Source organism: Haliotis rufescens, unplaced genomic scaffold (assembly GCF_023055435.1).
Source record: "Haliotis rufescens isolate VD_foot unplaced genomic scaffold, xgHalRufe1.0.p SCAF_47, whole genome shotgun sequence".
In the NCBI taxonomy this organism is placed as follows: domain Eukaryota; kingdom Metazoa; phylum Mollusca; class Gastropoda; order Lepetellida; family Haliotidae; genus Haliotis; species Haliotis rufescens.
In genome coordinates this window covers 1,859,787-1,878,113 of record NW_025964190.1, presented here as the reverse complement: position 1 = coordinate 1,878,113, position 18,327 = coordinate 1,859,787, and the positions used below count along the sequence as shown (strand labels likewise).

General features: G+C 40.6%; 1 protein-coding gene across 3 annotated transcripts in view; it reads left to right on the top strand.

Annotated features, from left to right (window-relative positions):
• Positions 1-18,327, top strand: part of LOC124151283 (run domain Beclin-1-interacting and cysteine-rich domain-containing protein-like) — an 86,780-nt gene that overhangs the window by 52,620 nt on the left and 15,833 nt on the right. For 2 of the 3 annotated variants that reach the window (XM_048383311.1, XM_048383310.1), the window contains 6 exons: positions 7,709-7,821; positions 9,165-9,338; positions 11,136-11,178; positions 12,074-12,127; positions 15,040-15,090; positions 16,914-17,000. In XM_048383311.1, the coding sequence (XP_048239268.1) occupies positions 7,709-7,821; positions 9,165-9,338; positions 11,136-11,178; positions 12,074-12,127; positions 15,040-15,090; positions 16,914-17,000 (522 nt within the window). The remainder of the gene's footprint in view (positions 1-7,708; positions 7,822-9,164; positions 9,339-11,135; positions 11,179-12,073; positions 12,128-15,039; positions 15,091-16,913; positions 17,001-18,327) is intronic. The other variant, XM_048383312.1, reaches the window with a different exon arrangement.

Below are 18,327 nucleotides of genomic sequence, written 5' to 3'. Positions count from 1 at the left end.
TCCCAAACATTGCTGTTAGCATAATTTTCAGTAGATGTTAGTGTTATTATATGGATTATTGTTAGCTAATCTTTTTACCTGAGCCGTACCTGTAGAGATCCAGGTAGAATAGGTCTTCAGCAACCCATGCTTGCCGTAAATGGTGACTATGATTGTCGTAAGAAGCGACTAACAGGATCGGATGGTCAGGCTCACTTGGTTAATGCATGTCATGGTATTGTAACCTTAGGTTCCGGGTACTTTACCCTTCTACCTATGGTCACTTGGTATTAATCAACTACTCCTTAGTTCTAGGGATGATGTAGCTCTCTCAAAATCACAAGTCAGATGGTTTGCTCCAGTCTCTTTTTATTTATGATAGAGTTAATCATAAATACACACACATGGTCCTCAGATATATTCTTGTTGTTGCCTGATATAAATACAACACATACCTAGATGATGGTTGAAGAGCCTGATGGTTTTTTCTGATGAACGTTAACTCTACTTCTTTTCTGACTCGGGGTCCCAAAACCACAGTGAACCTTTCTATTCAGCTGTATGCTCCCGACTCCCCGCACCAATCTCGGACAACTCACAAAATACTATCGATGATAATTTTAGCTCCTCCCTCCAAAATCACATTTGACATCATGAGAAATGAGTCATAATGGTCATTCCCCAATTTCAATAGTAATTAGTTTTATCATCAAGCCCTTTGGTCTAACCAATTTGATTACCTCTCTAGGGTCATTGGTCAACTCGGACATACTCATGTAATCAAATACCCTCAAGTACTCTGCCAGACTGGAAGGCACCGAAAAGATACTTAATCATGTTATTTTGACATTCTAATCAAGCAGTAATACTCATAAATATTTGATCACCACAAGACTAACAATTTTGTTCCATCTATCTATCTCCCTTCTGACATTTTTATTGCAAGACCAATTCTCCTAATTCATTGTACTAATGAAAAGTAAACTCTATCACTTAAGAGAAGCAAAACCAATAATCACTTGCCCCAGGAGTTGTTGCCCTGACCCTGTACGGTCACTTCTCTCATATGCATCCATATTTTACCCAAAAGCTTCATTTAGTAAACTACATTTTAAGTAAATATTAAAAACCCCTTTTTCCAAAATACCCTGGTTATAGTATCCCAATTGCGTAGATTGATGCTCATGATGTCAATAACTGGATTGTCTGGTCCAGACTTGATTATTCACAAACTGCTGTCATATGGCTGGAATATTGCTGAGTGCGGCGTTAAACAACAATTACACACAGTTTTATTTGACCCTGGCTTCAGACTTCTGTTTAAGTCGGAGAGTGAGTGAGTGAATGTTATTTGATGAAACAGTCAGCCATATTCTGAATTATCGAGCCAAGTCCAGTGACTGAATGCAAGATCCATCGACACCGAAGCCACTCCATCCATCAAATAATTTTAGTCGAATCTTGCAATAAGCAGAAGTTGCTGGGATCAGTTCTAACTCTCCCATAAGGTGTTTACTCACTCACTCCATCTTCGAACAATAATAGTAATTCCATGTTAGTATGGTCCAGCAACCTGTACTTGTCCCGCCCTAATAAGCGCCCATGGCGATATTTGCTTGTGAACAATCCCAATTAGCACCCTTCCGATTGATCAGTGTACACAGGACATATTTATTTGTGTATAATACACACTCATGTGCTATATGCACCCTTAATTACGTGCAATTAAATTCTGGAAAAATATATCTGTCGTGAAAATACACACAGACTTTTCTTTTGTATCATTTCAGGCTGTCAGCATAAACCACGAAATATACGATCTTTCAACTCTTTCACCAAAAATATATTCTAATATGAGCCCCCTATTTCTAATTGTGAGAGCGCCCTGGGTGCTTATTTTGTCAAAAAAGGTTATTACTTGTCCGACTCAGTGGTCTGGTCATCATTCCCCAAGATTGTGGATCAAAGCTCATAATGTCAATCACTGGAGTGTCTGGTCCATACACGACTATAAACAGGCTGCGATCATATAGGCTGTCATCACAGAGGTTCTGTGTGTGTGGTGGTGATTGTCCACAACAAACTACAGTTGGTTTTCAAAATGGTGGGGGGCCTGGACCCCCCTCTGGATCCACCTCTGGATCCTACTTGTATATATGCAAGGGGCACGGGTGGCTCAGTCGCCTAAGGCTTGCGTTTCACAGTGCAGTTTTGCGTCCCTTGGGCACGCCAGAAACCTATGTTTGTGGGTTCGAATCCCGGTTTGCCCTAATTATGTTCCTAGGTTTGTCAGCACCATATCCATGCTCTTGGGTTTTCACCGAAGTGGTAAACGTCTGAGACCTGCATCACTTCCAGGTTTCCTCCCATATTAAGCTGACACTCCGTGATATAACTGGAATAATGTTAAAAGTGGGGTTAAACCCAACTCACTCACTCACTGTATATATATGAGCTAAGCAGGTGTGGTTGTGACCTTTTTTGTTTCTGTAAAAAAATCTACTTGTTGCAATTACAGACTTCAACACGTTCAAAGTATTCCAAATTACTCACTCTGCAAATTGGAGTATGACACACTGCCTTGTAACTGCTTTGGAAAATGGGAGTGAAATCACCTGACCTCACATCTGATCCTCAATCTCAACAGACAAAGACAATTCTTCTAAAGTAAATGTCAAAACATGTAACAAGGTTACGAGAGGACACTAGGCATGTTTCTTGCACCTAGACATGATAATCAATCTGATAATGGCCGTGTAATCCTAATCTCACAACTGCCTTCCACACAACACTCTGAGCAGAACAGCTGTTGTCAGAGAACTGTCACACGTGGTGGCAAGGCTAAATACTCATGTTTAGGGCCAGTTGCCTTAATATTGAGTCTGAATGCTGCATACCTTATTGCTTCTCTGTACTCAGTGATGTGTGATTTAGCCTGGTGAAATTTAGGTGTATTTGATACATAATTATAGACATATTTTGATGGTCTTATTACTAGATATAGCAGTGCTACATTCCCAGTTGCTTTGCCAAGCAGCATTTCGATTGGCTATGTTAATATGTCTGCATGCTTAAGAGGGATATATGCAACTGTATTCAAATGCTTTTCTGGTAAGTAAAGAGTGATTCACAGTATAGACATGTAATGGATGCTTTGAGCATTTGAGGCCACTTTCTGCAACCATTTTCTTTAACAAGAGGATAATTATGATTGTGGTGCTGTGAACAAAGGATACTGACAGCTGCTAAATGTCACCTTCAGTTGTCCCGTATGTGAATCTGGTGTTGATGATGATAATTAATCATACTAAACGTGGATGCTTCACTTGTGGTTAACCCACATTTGTAACACCCGTGGCCCCTATAGAAACACTGAATTGTGATCATTGGGCATCCAGTCTTTGACAATTGACGATTTGACAAATTCTACCAATTCTCCAAAAAGTGATTTTCATGTTTTTTCATAATTTATTCATTGTTTCAAGAGATGATATGGCTCATATTTATATGTGTAAGTGAGTATGATTTTACACCTCTTTTAGCAATGTTCCAGCAATATCAAGTTGGGGACGCAGAAATGGTCTTCAAATGTTATGCCCATGTGGGGATTTGAACCTGGGTTGTCGGCGTGAAGACGATTGCTTTAACCACAAGGCTACCCCGCACCCCATATTAATGTTGAGCATCAAAGGGAATGTTTAGGCTCCTTCGTGTCAGTAGGAGTCTTGGAGTGCCTTAATGATGGGACTTACGGTACATCCATGTTCTCAATCCCTGCTAGGTGGGGTTAATGGAAGTTACAGTTTAAACGCTTTGTCTGTCCAGTGTAAGTGACTTTATAGCAACTTTTCTGTCAAATGACAGCATAGGACCCAAGAAATGGGCTTCGCTCATTGTACTTGTGTAGGTAACTACACCCAGGTCTTCAGTATAAAGAGGGGGCATGGGTGGCCCCGTCGTCAACGGTGCTGCAATTTGCTGTGCAGAGTTGCGTCCCTTGAGCACGCCAGAAACCTATGATTGTGGGTTCGAATCCCGGTTCGCCCCAATTATGTTTCTAGGTTTGTCAGCACCATACTCGTGCTCGTGGGTTTCACCGAAGTGGTAAACGTCTGAGACCTGCATCACTTCGGGCTTTCCTCCCACATTAAGCTGACACGCCGCGATATAACTGGAATACTGTTAAAAGCCGCGTTAAACCCAACTCACTCACTCACTCACTCAGTATGAAGAACCAACACTGTATCCAGTAGGCTACCCCGTCGCCTTCTTGGGTGACAGGTGTAAGCACCAAGCCTTTGGAGAGGAACATGGACTGTATTTGCCGTATTAAGTGCCCTGCTCCAATAAGATCCTATGACCAATCTCATTGAAATCAGATCTTAGATTGCTAAGCAAAGATCTGAGGACATCCCATTACAGGTCACGTCAGAACGCATCCTAACAGATCATGATAGTGACAGTCGGAATGTGTTTTCTAATCATGCAACCTTGAAAACGGGGTATTCTGAACAACATTTACGGCCCCTACGACTGATTCCGTCAAAATTATCATCTGTCTCTCACATCCGTGGGATAAACATTTGAATGGAAGAGGCGTTGCACAGTACGTGGGAAGCACTGCCACACAATCTCAACCATATATTTGACTCTTTGTTTGTTCAGTTTTCAAAATTTTAATCGAGAACTGTGTCAACATATTTTTCAAGTGTAGTCTGAAATGGAAGTCGCCAGGTTGACATGAGTGCCGTAAAGCTCAAGAAAGCTTCTTTCTAATTGGCTGATGTCGACTTCTTGTTAGTCATTTCAGTGGTCGGTCAAAGTTCACGAACGGTCGTTCTGACGTGACGTAATAGGATGTCCTCAGATCTATTTTTAGCGGCAGCGAGAACTTACATCTGATTTTAATGAGATTGATCCTATGACCAACTTCAAGACCAATTTGTAAGCACCCCCTACTGATACCAAACTGTTACATCACCATCTATAGTGTCTTGTGTATATTACAAAAGTGAAGAAAGGGAATATGATAGCCCAGTAATTGTTATCAAACAAATTTTAGTTTGTCCACTACCGCTCGTTGATTAACAATAAATTTGTGTAAGCAACGTCCTTTTATCAATGTTCTTAGCAATAAGGGTGCTTGTTATGGCAATACAGCCTGCCTCGAGCCAATATGACTGACCTTGGACATATAACAAGGTCAATTTGAAAACACCCATATAATAATATAGAAATACGTAAGTTAGCCTCTATATATAACATACATTGTCATTTCAAGTAAGAACAGGGCGGTCGGGTGGCCTAGTGATTACAGCGTTTGCTCGTCACGCTGAAGACCCGGGTTCGATTCCCGACATGGGTACAAGCCCATTTCTGGTGTCCCCCGCCTTGATATTGCTGGAATAGTGCTAAAAGCTGCGTAAAAGCAAACTCACTCAAGTAAGAACATGTTACATGTATTACATGTCAATTCCAAAGAGAAGCTTCACTGAAGTTAGACTTTGTGTGAAATTGTGGATTGTGTCATAGTGTATTGTTCTCAACAATGGCACAATGTGACATCATCTTGTTTCAACAGGGTTTGATTTAGCAACAAATTTGTATGTAGCCAGTAGGGCTGGCTCCTTTCAAAAGTTACTGGCCCTTCTCCTGACTAACTGACCTCCAACTAAATGGTGAAGTCCACAAAGTGGCCGGACCTGAGTTTGTGTAGCCACCTTTCAGGGCTCTGAAATTTTGACTCCTCACCGCTAAAATGCCATTTCCTGCACTTTGAGGTTAAGTCTTGGCTTTCATTTCGAATGAGCAAATAAAGATGCTGTTGTCCCCATTACAAAATGGCATCCGGTTGTCATTCTACATGATGATCGACAGATATCTTTCTTTGAGTTTCCTTTCACACAAGACCAATGAAGATTCCGGGGTAGAAATTGTCTTCAGCAACCCATGCTTGTCGTAAAAGATGACTATGCTTGTCGTAAAAGGCGACTAATGGGATCGGGTGGTCAGGCTCGCTGACTTGGTTGATGCATGTCATCGATCCCAATTGCATGGTTCGATGCTCATGATGTCAATCACTGGATTGTCTGGTCCAGACTCGATTATTTACAGACGGCCGTCATATAACTGGAATATTGCTGAGTGCGGCGTTAAACAACAAACCAACCAACCAAATCCTTTCACATAATCTCAACCCCCCTCAATATTTCCTTATCGAGCAGTGTTCACTGAAAAAATATTAAACACACACTGAGAAGGGGTGAAATTTTGACAAGCCAGACAGGCCATCCACTTTAAGTTTCAGCAAGCCCTTTGTAATTTTAACTGGCCATGGGCCAAAGGGCCAGCAGTTAAATCGACCCCTGTTCAACTGACCATTCATCAGTGAGAATCCCATATACAAATGTATAAATCTATATGAAAGTTCTTCCTATGGTTTGCCTCTTACGACATCATACCCCCTTCATAGAAGACCGGGGTGGAATATGTCTTCAGCAACCCATGCTTGTCGTAAGAGGTGACTAACGGGATCGGCTGACAGGGTTGCTGACTTGGTTGATGCATGTCATCATATCCAAATTGCATGGATCGATGATCTTGATGTCAGTCATTGGATTGTCTTGTCCAGACTCAATTATTTACAGACTGCTGTCATATAACGGGAATATTGCTGAGTGCAGCGTGAAACAAGAAACAAAGAAACAACAAATCTCTGTCTGTATGGTTAACCCGTGAGGATTAGGTACATGGCCGACTTAGGACGTAGATTCCTCCTGCTATGCTTGTTGGTAATGCAGAAATGTACTAACGATACCATACTCATATACCTCTCTTACAACTACTAACATCTAGTGGTCTAGTAGTCTACCTCTACGATCTCTTACTGAAATGTAGATTCATTACAAAGCTACAATCTTTTCTTCTGTCAAACTGACAAACAATACTAATTTAGCAAGTAATCTAAGTGTTTTAGGAATATCTAAAGGCATGAAAATATCTTCTGAACTTCTGTTACATATTCACGGATGAAATAAGTATTGATTAACTGAAGAATATTGTAATTGTTCTATAGTAATCATATCAGATGATAATTTGCAATTTGTAAAAGATGTATAAGTTGCTGGAAGAGGTTTTTGTACTTATTTTTCTCGGTCATCGTACAATGTAAACGTAACCATGTGCTGTACATTACATGTCGCTGTGAATCTCTGAATCTCACTGCTACCTGTGCAGTGCAGTGACCATGTGGGTTAGAATAGGTCTTCAGCAACCATGCTTGTCGTAAGAGGCGACTGACGGGATCAGGTGGTCAGGCTTGTTGACTTGGTTGATGGTTGTCATCGTATCCCAGTTGAGTAGATTGATGCTCATGATATCAATCACTGGATTGTCGCTGACTTGGTTGATGCATGTCATCATATCCCAATTGCGTAGATTGATGCTCATGATGTCAATCACTGGATTGACTCGTCCAGGCTCGATTATTTAGAGTTCGTCGTCATATAGCTGGAATATTGCTGAGTGCGGCATTAAACAACAAATAGACACAGTTTTATTTGACCCTGGCTTCGGACTTCTGTTTAAGTCGGAGAGTGTGGGGCGTTTAACAACACACTCATACAGTACTGGTATGAGCTGTGTGGCAGATTGTATGTTCATCCCTTGATGATGGTGCTGCTTGAGGTTAAATCCCGTGTTGATGATTCCACTATTTTCTGTGTTTCAGCATCAGCGTCAGGTGGTAGGTTTGATGGCCGCCTCCATCCTCCGGCTCAGGGTCAGTCTCTCATGAGTTACCTCTCCTCTCAGGACTTCCACACTTGTGCTAACCTGGACAAAGTAAGTGGGGCAGCCTTGGACATTCCTTATGACTGGTGTAAGCCTTCTTTCACTAGTCGGGGGCACGGGTGGCCCAGTCGTCTAAGGCCCCGCAATTCGCTGTGCAGAGTTGAGTCCCTTTGGCACGCCAGAAACCTATGATTGTGGGTTGGAATCCTGGTTTGCCCCGATTATGTTTCTAGGTTTGTCAACACCCTACCCGTGTCTGGGGGTTCCACCGAAGTGGTAAACATCCGAGACCTGCATCACTTCAGGCTTTCTTCCCACATTAAGCTGACACGCTGCGATATAACTGGAATACTGTTAAAAGCAGCGTTACACCCAACTCACTCACTCACTCTTTCTCTAGTCCTCAGAGTTTGCAGCAAGTCCTGCTTGAGAAGACAAAAATCAGGGTTAGAGCTTAACACTAGCCCGCAAGCCCGGGGCTAGTACAAATCCCTGCAGGCTAGTACAAATTTCTCGAGTTCCCCATTGTTTTAACATTACAAGGACATTTTATCTTTATATGGGCTTGTAAAGCTTTTGAGCTTACTTCTGACCCTGAAAATGTTCTCTATTTTTACATTTTCTGTAAGTTTTGTTCAGTTCCAATTTGTAGCAAAATTGAAGGATTAAGAACTGGTTTGGAATTGTAGCCCTCAAATGTTGCTAGTCAATAAGGACTACCAAAATTGAATTTTTACTTGTCCTTAACGGGGCGGTGGGGTAGCCTAGTGGTTAAAACGTTCGCTCGTCACGCCGAAGACCAGGGTCCGATTCCCGACATGGGTACATTGTGTGAAGCTCATTTCTGGTGTCCCCCGCCGTGATATTGCTGCAATATTGCTAAAAGCGGCGTAAAACCATATACACTCACTCACTCTGGTGTCCCCTGCCGTGATATTGCTGGAATATTGCTAAAAGCGGCGTAAAACAATATGCACTCACTCACTCATTCACTTGTCCTTAACACAAAGTGGTAGTCCCGTGCTGGCGGACTAGCGTGAATTTTGGAAGGCTGTGTGAACTTCAGATGGCATGTGCTCTGAATACACTATTTAGAACAGACCAGTTCATTGTCTTATTATACACATTTTCAGATCTTGTTAAATATGCAGAAATGCTGGCAGAAGGATTCATTTGAGGTTATAGTAATAATAACGAATTTGTTACACATTTCACAAAACGTGTGAAAAAACGTTTTAATTTTTTTGGGCAATATTTGACATGCATCAACCAAGTCACTGAGCCTAACCACTTGTGGACTTCTTTCAAGTAATCTAAGTCTGTCAAGGCTGTTTTGTAGCTTAAACTAGTTTGATTTGTGATAAGAATGCTTTCAAATGGATTATTTCTTTCAGGAAAATGCCCATTTCAGTATCTCTGAGGCCTTGATAGCTGCCATAGAGCAGATGAAGTGGAACCATGTGATATCCCCCGCCAGGAAGGATTCCGACATCGAGGAAGAGTCGGATGAGGAGATCCAGGAGCTGAAACAGAGGATCCGGATCCGGCGACGGGAGCGGCAGAAGGAGGTACACCTACCACTACCGCAGCTTGTCAGGCCACATAAGGCCACAATGAATTAATTGTCTTTCCAAACCTTAAAACAATGTCAGCATTTTGTGGTTTATGTTAGGGGTGAAAATGATAGACCAGTTGAACGTGGGTTTGAATGTGACAATACGATACATGGTAAGTTTTTGGTAAGCTAAAACTGTTCAAAGCATCTGTGTACATTAAGTGTCGGTGTGTAAGAGCTAAACTATCAGTTTGGATGGTTACAAAGTCACTGGTAGCTTGAATTGTTGCTCATAAGGTCAATCACTGGTTTGTCTAGTCCAGGTTTGATTCTCTAAAGGCCACTTTGAGACAGATGGAATAATGCTGACTGTGATATTTAACAACATTCACTTGCGTACATGTACAGATTCATGCCTCATGTGTTTAGAGGTTTGAGTGAGTGAGTGAATGTTGTTTTATGCATGGTCAACAAAATGCCATATTGCGACCACTTAAGGACAGGCAATTCTTTTTCTTCAGTCTGTTCTCTGTCTCAAGTAAAAAGTCCCTTAATTTCAGCAGTGGATGGGTTTTCCGCCTTGTATCAAACCAAAAACCCAGCTGCACTAAGTATTTCAGAAACCAGTGCTTAACAGCTGCACTATGTGTTTCAGAAACCAGTGCTTAACAGCTGCATTTTGTATTTCAGAAACTAGTTCTTAACAGCTGCTCTTTGTATTTCAAAAACCAGTGCTTAACAGTTGCAATTTGTATTACAGAAACCAGTGCTTAACAGCTGCACTATGTGTTTCAGAAACCAGTGCTTAACAGCTGTACTCTGTATTACAGAAACCAGTGCTTAACAGCTTCTCTCTGTATTACAGAAACCAGTGCTTAACAGTTGCACTCTGTATTACAGAAACAAGTGCTTAACAGCTTCTCTCTGTATTACAGAAACAAGTGCTTAACAGCTGCACTTTGTATTACAGAAACTAGTGCTTAACAGCTGCACTTTGTGTTTCAGAAACCAGTGCTTAACAGTTGCACTCTGTATTACAGAAACAAGTGCTTAACAGCTGCACTATGTGTTTCAGAAACCAGTGCTTAACAGCTGTACTCTGTATTACAGAAACCAGTGCTTAACAGCTGCACTTTGTATTACAGAAACCAGTGCTTAACAGCTTCTCTCTGTATTACAGAAACCAGTGCTTAACAGTTGCACTCTGTATTACAGAAACAAGTGCTTAACAGCTTCTCTCTGTATTACAGAAACAAGTGCTTAACAGCTGCACTTTGTATTACAGAAACTAGTGCTTAACAGCTGCACTTTGTGTTTCAGAAACCAGTGCTTAACAGTTGCACTCTGTATTACAGAAACAAGTGCTTAACAGCTTCTCTCTGTATTACAGAAACAAGTGCTTAACAGCTGCACTTTGTATTACAGAAACTAGTGCTTAACAGCTGCACTTTGTGTTTCAGAAACCAGTGCTTAACGGCTGCACTCTGTATTACAGAAACTAGTGCTTAACAGCTTCTCTCTGTATTACAGAAACCAATGCTTAACAGCTGCACTCTGTATTACAGAAACCAGTGCTTAACAGCTGCACTCTGTATTACAGAAACTAGTGCTTAACAGCTTCTCTCTTTATTACAGAAACCAGTGCTTAACAGCTGCACTCTGTATTACAGAAACCAGTGTTTAACAGCTTCTCTCTGTATTACAGAAACCAGTGCTTAACAGCTGCACTTTGTGTTTCAGAAACCAGTGCTTAACAGCTGCACTCTGTATTACAGAAACCAGTGTTTAACAGCTGCACTTTGTGTTTCAGAAAGCCCGTGGGTTTCCTGCTTTCAGCGATGGGCGAACAGACAGTAAGTGTTGAATGAATAGAGAATACCACCAAGGGTCTTTTGATGTCATATATGTCAACCAGAGCCCCTAAAAGTTCAAAACTGTGAGGCTTGATATTTGATGATACGTTCAAGACATTGCTGATAGATATGTTTTCAATTTGCATGTAGATTTCATATATAGGAATGATGTGTGTGACATATGAAAATCTTCGTTGTTGTGTAACATGTTTTGTAGGTCGTTTTCAGTGTAATCTTTCAACACGCTTCAGTTATTTTGCTATACACTTAGCAGTATGTGAAGTTATCATTGACAACATATTTATTTATAAGTATTGACTACAATATGTTTTTGTGATTATGGAGTTATAAACATAAAAAATGGTGTGCACACTTTATCATAAATCCTCTACACAGATTAACACTGTATGCACACTATGTTCTGTTTTTGTACCCCTGTAAATGCAAAACATGTTGAAGTTGATTTTTTAGTGAACACGCTTTTCAGTTTCCTTATAAGATATATGCCTTTCAGTAATAGTTTTTTGATGTAATGTTGTGCTTTTGATGTCAGATGTACTTGTGACCTGTGAAGATCCGGGGTAGAAAAGGTCTTCAGTAAGCCATGCCTGCCGTAAAAGGCGACTATGCTTCTCGTAAGAGGAGACTAACGGGATCGGGTGGTCAGGCTCACTGACTTGGTTGATGCATGTCATCATATCCCAATTGCGTGGATCGATGCTCATGATGTCACTCACTGGATTCTCTGGTCCAGACTCGATTATTATCAGACCGCCGTCATATAGCTGGAATATTGCTGAGTGCGGCGTAAAACAACAAACAACAACAACCACAACACATGTACTTGTGTTTCCTTTGGTGTTGTGCAGCATGTGCGTGTGTTTGTGTCTTGTAGCCACGGCAACGTCCTCACCTGTCAGCTCTCCACACGACTCGTCAACCTACTCAGGTTGGTAGCACACACGTTCACAAATAGGTTCTGGTTGCTATCTCTTCATATTGACCAGCTGACACACTTTATTGTGCATCAGCCATTACAGGTTCATAACTCGCAGTATGTTGACCAATAAGACATTACAGGTTCATATCACACACTGTGTTGACCAATAAGCCATTACAGGTTCATATCACACACTATGTTGACCAATTAGCCATTACAGGTTCATATCACACACAAAGTTGACCAATAAGCCATTACAGGTTCATATCACACACTATGTTGACCAATAAGCCATTACAGGTTCATATCACACACTATGTTGAGCATAAGCCATTACAGGTTCATATCACACACTATGTTGACCAATAAGCCATTTCAGGTTCATATCACACACAATGTTGACCAATAAACCATTACAGATTCATATAACACACTGTGTTGACCAATAAGCCATTACAGGTTAATATCACACATTGTGTTTGCCAATAAGCCATTACAGGTTCATATCACACACAATGTTGACCAATAAACCATTACAGGTTCATATCACACACAATGTTGACCAATAAACCATTACAGATTCATATCACACACTGTGTTGACCAATAAGCCATTACAGGTTAATATCACACACAATGTTTGCCAATAAGCCATTACAGGTTCATATCACACACAATGTTGACCAATAAACCATTACAGGTTCATATCACACACAATGTTGACCAATAAACCATTACAGATTCATATCACACACTGTGTTGACCAATAAGCCATTACAGGTTCATATCACACACTATGTTGACCAATAAGCCATTACAGGTTCATATCACACACAATGTTGACCAATAAACCATTACAGATTCATATCACACACTGTGTTGACCAATAAGCCATTACAGATTCATATCACACACTATGTTGACCAATAGGCCATTACAGGTTCATATCACACACAATGTTGGCCAATAAGCCATTACAGGTTCATATCACACACTATGTTGATCAATAAGCCATTACAGGTTCATATCACACACTATGTTGAGCATAAGCCATAACAGGTTCATATCACACAATATGTTGACCAATAAGCCATTACAGATTCATATCACACACTATGTTGACCAATAAACCATTACAGGTTCATATCACACACAATGTTGACCAATAAGCCATTACAGGTTCATATCACACACTATGTTGAGCATAAGCCAATAAAGGTTCATATCACACACAATGTTGACCAATAAGCCATCACAGGTTCATATCACACACTATGTTGACCAATAAGCCATTACAGGTTCATATCACACACTATGTTGACCAATAAACCATTTCAGGTTCATATCACTCACTATGTTGACCAATAAGCAATTACAGGTTCATATCACACACTATGTTGACCAATAAGCCATTAAAGGTTCATATCACACACTGTGTTGACCAATAAGCCATTACAGGTTCATATCACACACTATGTTGAGCATAAGCCAATAAAGGTTCATATCACACACAATGTTGACCAATAAGCCATTACAGGTTCATATCACACACTATGTTGACCAATAAACCATTACAGGTTCATATCACTCACTATGTTGACCAATAAGCAATTACAGGTTCATATCACACACTATGTTGACCAATAAGCCATTACAGGTTCATATCACACACTGTGTTGACCAATAAGCCATTACAGGTTCATATCACACACTGTGTTGACCAATTAGCCATTACAGATTCATATCACACACTGTGTTGACCAATAAGCCATTACAGGTTCATATCACACACAATGTTGACCAATTAGCCATTAAAGGTTCATATCACACACAGTGTTGACCAATTAGCCATTACAGATTCATATCACACACTGTGTTGACCAATAAGCCATTACAGATTCATATCACACACTATGTTGACCAATAAACCATTACAGATTCATATCACACACAATGTTGACCAATAAGCCATTACAGATTCATATCACACACAATTTTGACCAATAAGCCATTAAAGGTTCATATCACACACAAAGTTGGCCAATAAACCATATCAGGTTAATGTTATGCATACGCTGACATTGCAGACCCGAATATTTACATGATTATTATTGTTGACTGAGGTATTAAACAACATTCACATTAATGTAAATGATAATCAATACATAATATGTTAGTGTTGTATTTGCAGAGATGGTTGTTGTATTTGAACATTTTCACATAGATTTTGTACAATGTACCAGTATTGAAGCATGAAAGGTGTCCTTGTCATAACGTAATGTTAAAAGTTAATTATTTCGGATTTGACTAGACTCGGGCTTCGGACTAGTGGGACCGTGAGTCAAGTCTATTCACAGTGGTATCATCCAGTCACCCTCATCCAGTTCATCACTTGTGGGATGATGGGGTAGCCCAGTGGTTAAAGTGTTCACTTGTCACACCTAAGACCAGGGTTTGAAGCCCCACATGGGTACAGTGTTTGAAGCCCCTTTCTGGTGCCCCTGTCATGATATTGCTGGAATATTGCTGTGGTGTAAAACTATACTCACTCACTCATCACTTCTTGGGTGGTGGGGTAGCCCAGTGGTTAAAGTGTTCACTTGTCACACCTAAGACCAGGGTTCGATTCCCCACATTGGTATAGTGTTTGAAGCCCCTTTCTGGTGTCCCCTGTCATGATATTGCTGGAATATTGCTGTGGTGTAAAACTATACTCACTCACTCATCACTTGTGGGGTGGTTGGGTGGCCTAGTGGTTGAAGTGTTCACTTGTCACACCTAAGACCAGGGTTTAATTCCCCACATGGGTATAGTGTGTGAAGCCCATTTCTGGTGTCCCCTGTCAATATATTGCTGAAATCTTGCTGTGGTGTAAAACTACTCATTTATCACCTGTCTAGCAGTCTGTTTTATGTCTTGCAGACAGTTATGATTCAAGTGACGATGTAGATGACGAGGAAATTGAACTGACGTGTAAGTATGACCATCACTCCCTCTGTTCGTTCAGCAACTCCATCGTCTCCGGGCGTGTCTTTCTGTGTAAGTAAGAAAGGGGTTGCTCTTGAAAGAGCAGGAAAATATAAATGTCAGCTGAACAGTATTAGGACTTTAAACTTTGAAGTTAGAAGTAGAAGAGACAATCATTGAATTAAGATGGTACATGTTGCATTTCACAGATTGTTTTCACAGCTTTATTTACATCTCTTATGGATTACTGGTTAAGTTAGGTCCTTGACTGAGTGGTCAGGCTCGGTGACCTGGTTGATTGTGTGTCATTGTACCCCGACTGCATGGATCAATGCTCACAATATCAATCACTGGATTGTCTGGTGCTGACTTGATTATTTTGAGGCTGCCGTCATGTACCTGGAATATTTATAAGAGCAGCATTAAACAACAAAAAGTTATCATATGCATGATCCCATGAACATGAGTTAGTTTTTATGATTGATTGTGTTCAAATTATTTCGTTGCAGTTTATGTTTCATTTGTTGCAAACACTCATAATTATATACACACATGGAAAGGAACCATTATTATTATTATTGATAAGTTTGGCATATAGATGTTATAAATACAAAAAATAAGGTTTTCAGTAGCACTAGCCTGTTCATCTATATGATACAATTATGATATTTTATCCCATTATGTGAGTATTTACAAACATGTCACATAAGTTTTGTAGATACCAGGACAGTAGTCTGCGCACAAGCCCCGCCCTGTTTATGTCCCTTCGGCCGTATCACGGCCAGTTACTGCTTGTCATGACATCTATCGCTGCGTAATATCCCCACACATTGTACCCGCACTTTAGTCAGTACTATGTCCAAGTCAACAAAATCTAATGTTTAATTAACATGGAGTAATTACTCCCCTCAACATGATCTGATCTCGTTATTTCATGTAATATAAACGAAAAGAGCAACATTGAAGTCTTTGAATGGCATTAGTGCTAAGGGGGCACGGGTGGCCCAGTTGGCTGAGGTGCTGCGATTCGCTGTGCAGAGTTGCTCCCTTGGGCACGCCAGAAACCTATGATTGTGGGTTCGAATCCCGCTTTGCCCCGATTATGTTTCTAGGTTTGTCAGCACCATACCCGTGCTCGTGGGTTTCACCGAAGTGGTAAACGTCTGAGACTTGCATCACTTCGGGCTTTCCTCCCACATTAAGCTGACACGCCGTGATATAACTGGAATACTGTTAAAAGCGGCATTAAACCCAACTCACTCACTCATTAGTGATAAGTTTGGTGTATTGAAACTGTGATGTTAATGTGTTCAGTTTGGAAGCTGACGCAAATATATCTCAGCTCTCCAGCAAGGCGGGCCTTTGCAAACCACTTTAATTGACTTGATATATTGAGAAAACTGCATCGTTAAAGGGACTTTTTCGGCGCAGTGGGTCTGTTGTTTGGTGAAATGTTGATATTTTGTCCATCGCCTGTCACAGATCACTCTCATGTCTGATGAAGGTGTATTTGTCACAGAAGCATTGCAAGGCTGTAATAAAGTACAACTTGTCTTGCAAATAATCTGTGTGTAATCTGTATCAATTTGTTAATGTGAAATATGTATTATCAGCATTCGATTACCTCGCATGCAAACATTTATGAACTTTTTTTATAACGCATATTCTGCAGATTTCTCTTTGACAATGTGAATGCGTGACTACCACCATGTGCCACTCATGTCCTGTCATGTAACCCAATTGAGCACCACCCCTTTATTATGCTCCGATTGGAAATATCTCCACTGAATTTTCAGTGAATGAGTTAAAGGGAGATAATTTGTTTGTAGTGTCAGGATCGGCAGCAGATCAGCAGAGCAACTTGTCAATGCTAAAGTCCAGTGGTCTATCTCTCTCAATGGCATCTCTATACTCTGGTAACCATGTTGTACTTTTGTTGTAAGGCTGACTCTATACGCCATTAACGCTTTTAACGAAATAGTCGCTGTAGAGATGTTTTAGTTGTTTTCTTTCTTATATTCATGTTTCAAGTAAAAATATTTTTGTCATTTTTACTATAATTTTTCAAGTAATGTGTCAACGAGTAAAATAATGAGTTTGTATTTGTTTCATGAGTTTAAAAGAGTGATCCTAGAGTAGATAAGGGGTTTTGAAGATTTGTCAGTGTGAGGAGTTCCTCCCATCCTCCCAGCTACATCCTCTGTATCCCCAGGGCTAGCATTTCAGGAACTTGGATCTGTTCCCATGGTTACCGCCATCTCAAACTATCCGCCCTTGACTTTCATTAACATTTTACCGACCAATCAAATGTCAAGATGAGGTGGAAGGAAATAGGTAAGGCAGGACTTGGCACTGTCAGTTTTTATGGACATGAAAACCGCCTTTCCATCAATAAGATTTTTGGAGTTTTTCTTTTGCATGTCAGTCAGTTTTTCAATATTGAATTCCTGGCTAACTCTATCGTAATCTTTTCGACTGGCAACCATGTTGTTGATGTCGTCAACCCAAGGCTGGTTTGTAACCTGCATTCTGATTGGTCCGATAGACTCAGTGGTGTAGCAAGCAAATTGCTTATGAAATCAAGGGCGGGTTATCTGAGATTGCGTGAACCATAGGAATTGATCCAGGGGCTATTGTAGGTTTACCGAAATATGAGCCCTGGAGATGTAGAAGATGTAGCGTATTAACACACTATTTCCCCACTAACACCTACATCCCAGCACAGCATCCCTACACCATATAGACGACTAGCGAGTGGCTAGCGGTGTGAGAAATAAGCACCCGGTAGCCTATGGCTATACTTTCTTTCTTTCTGGCCAGTGAAAATAGAGTCTTACTAGCCCAACAGGCTTGCTTAGTTTTCTGTTTTGTGAGCTGCAATATATAATATTCACCCATCGAAAATAGAAAATGTTCACATGAAAAATAAGATTTGTTTTCTACTAAAACAATAATATGACGTGTTATTCAGCTACCACTACTTGCACTAGCTCTGTTAGTGACAGAAACCTGTTTGATATTGACTCAGACTGTAGGTAAAACCTTGGTCAAACTTGACGTTTTCCCCTCTGCTACCAGATTCCTCCATGTGTTTGGCTGGGTACAAAACTGGCTACTTCAAACTGAAATCAGCTTGTAACAGGAATAACTACCTCAGGCCTCAAAGTTGCAACTTAAACGATTGCCAAGGCGACCTAAATTTCAATTTGACTACTGTCTAAAATTCAGAGGTAGCCAAATGAC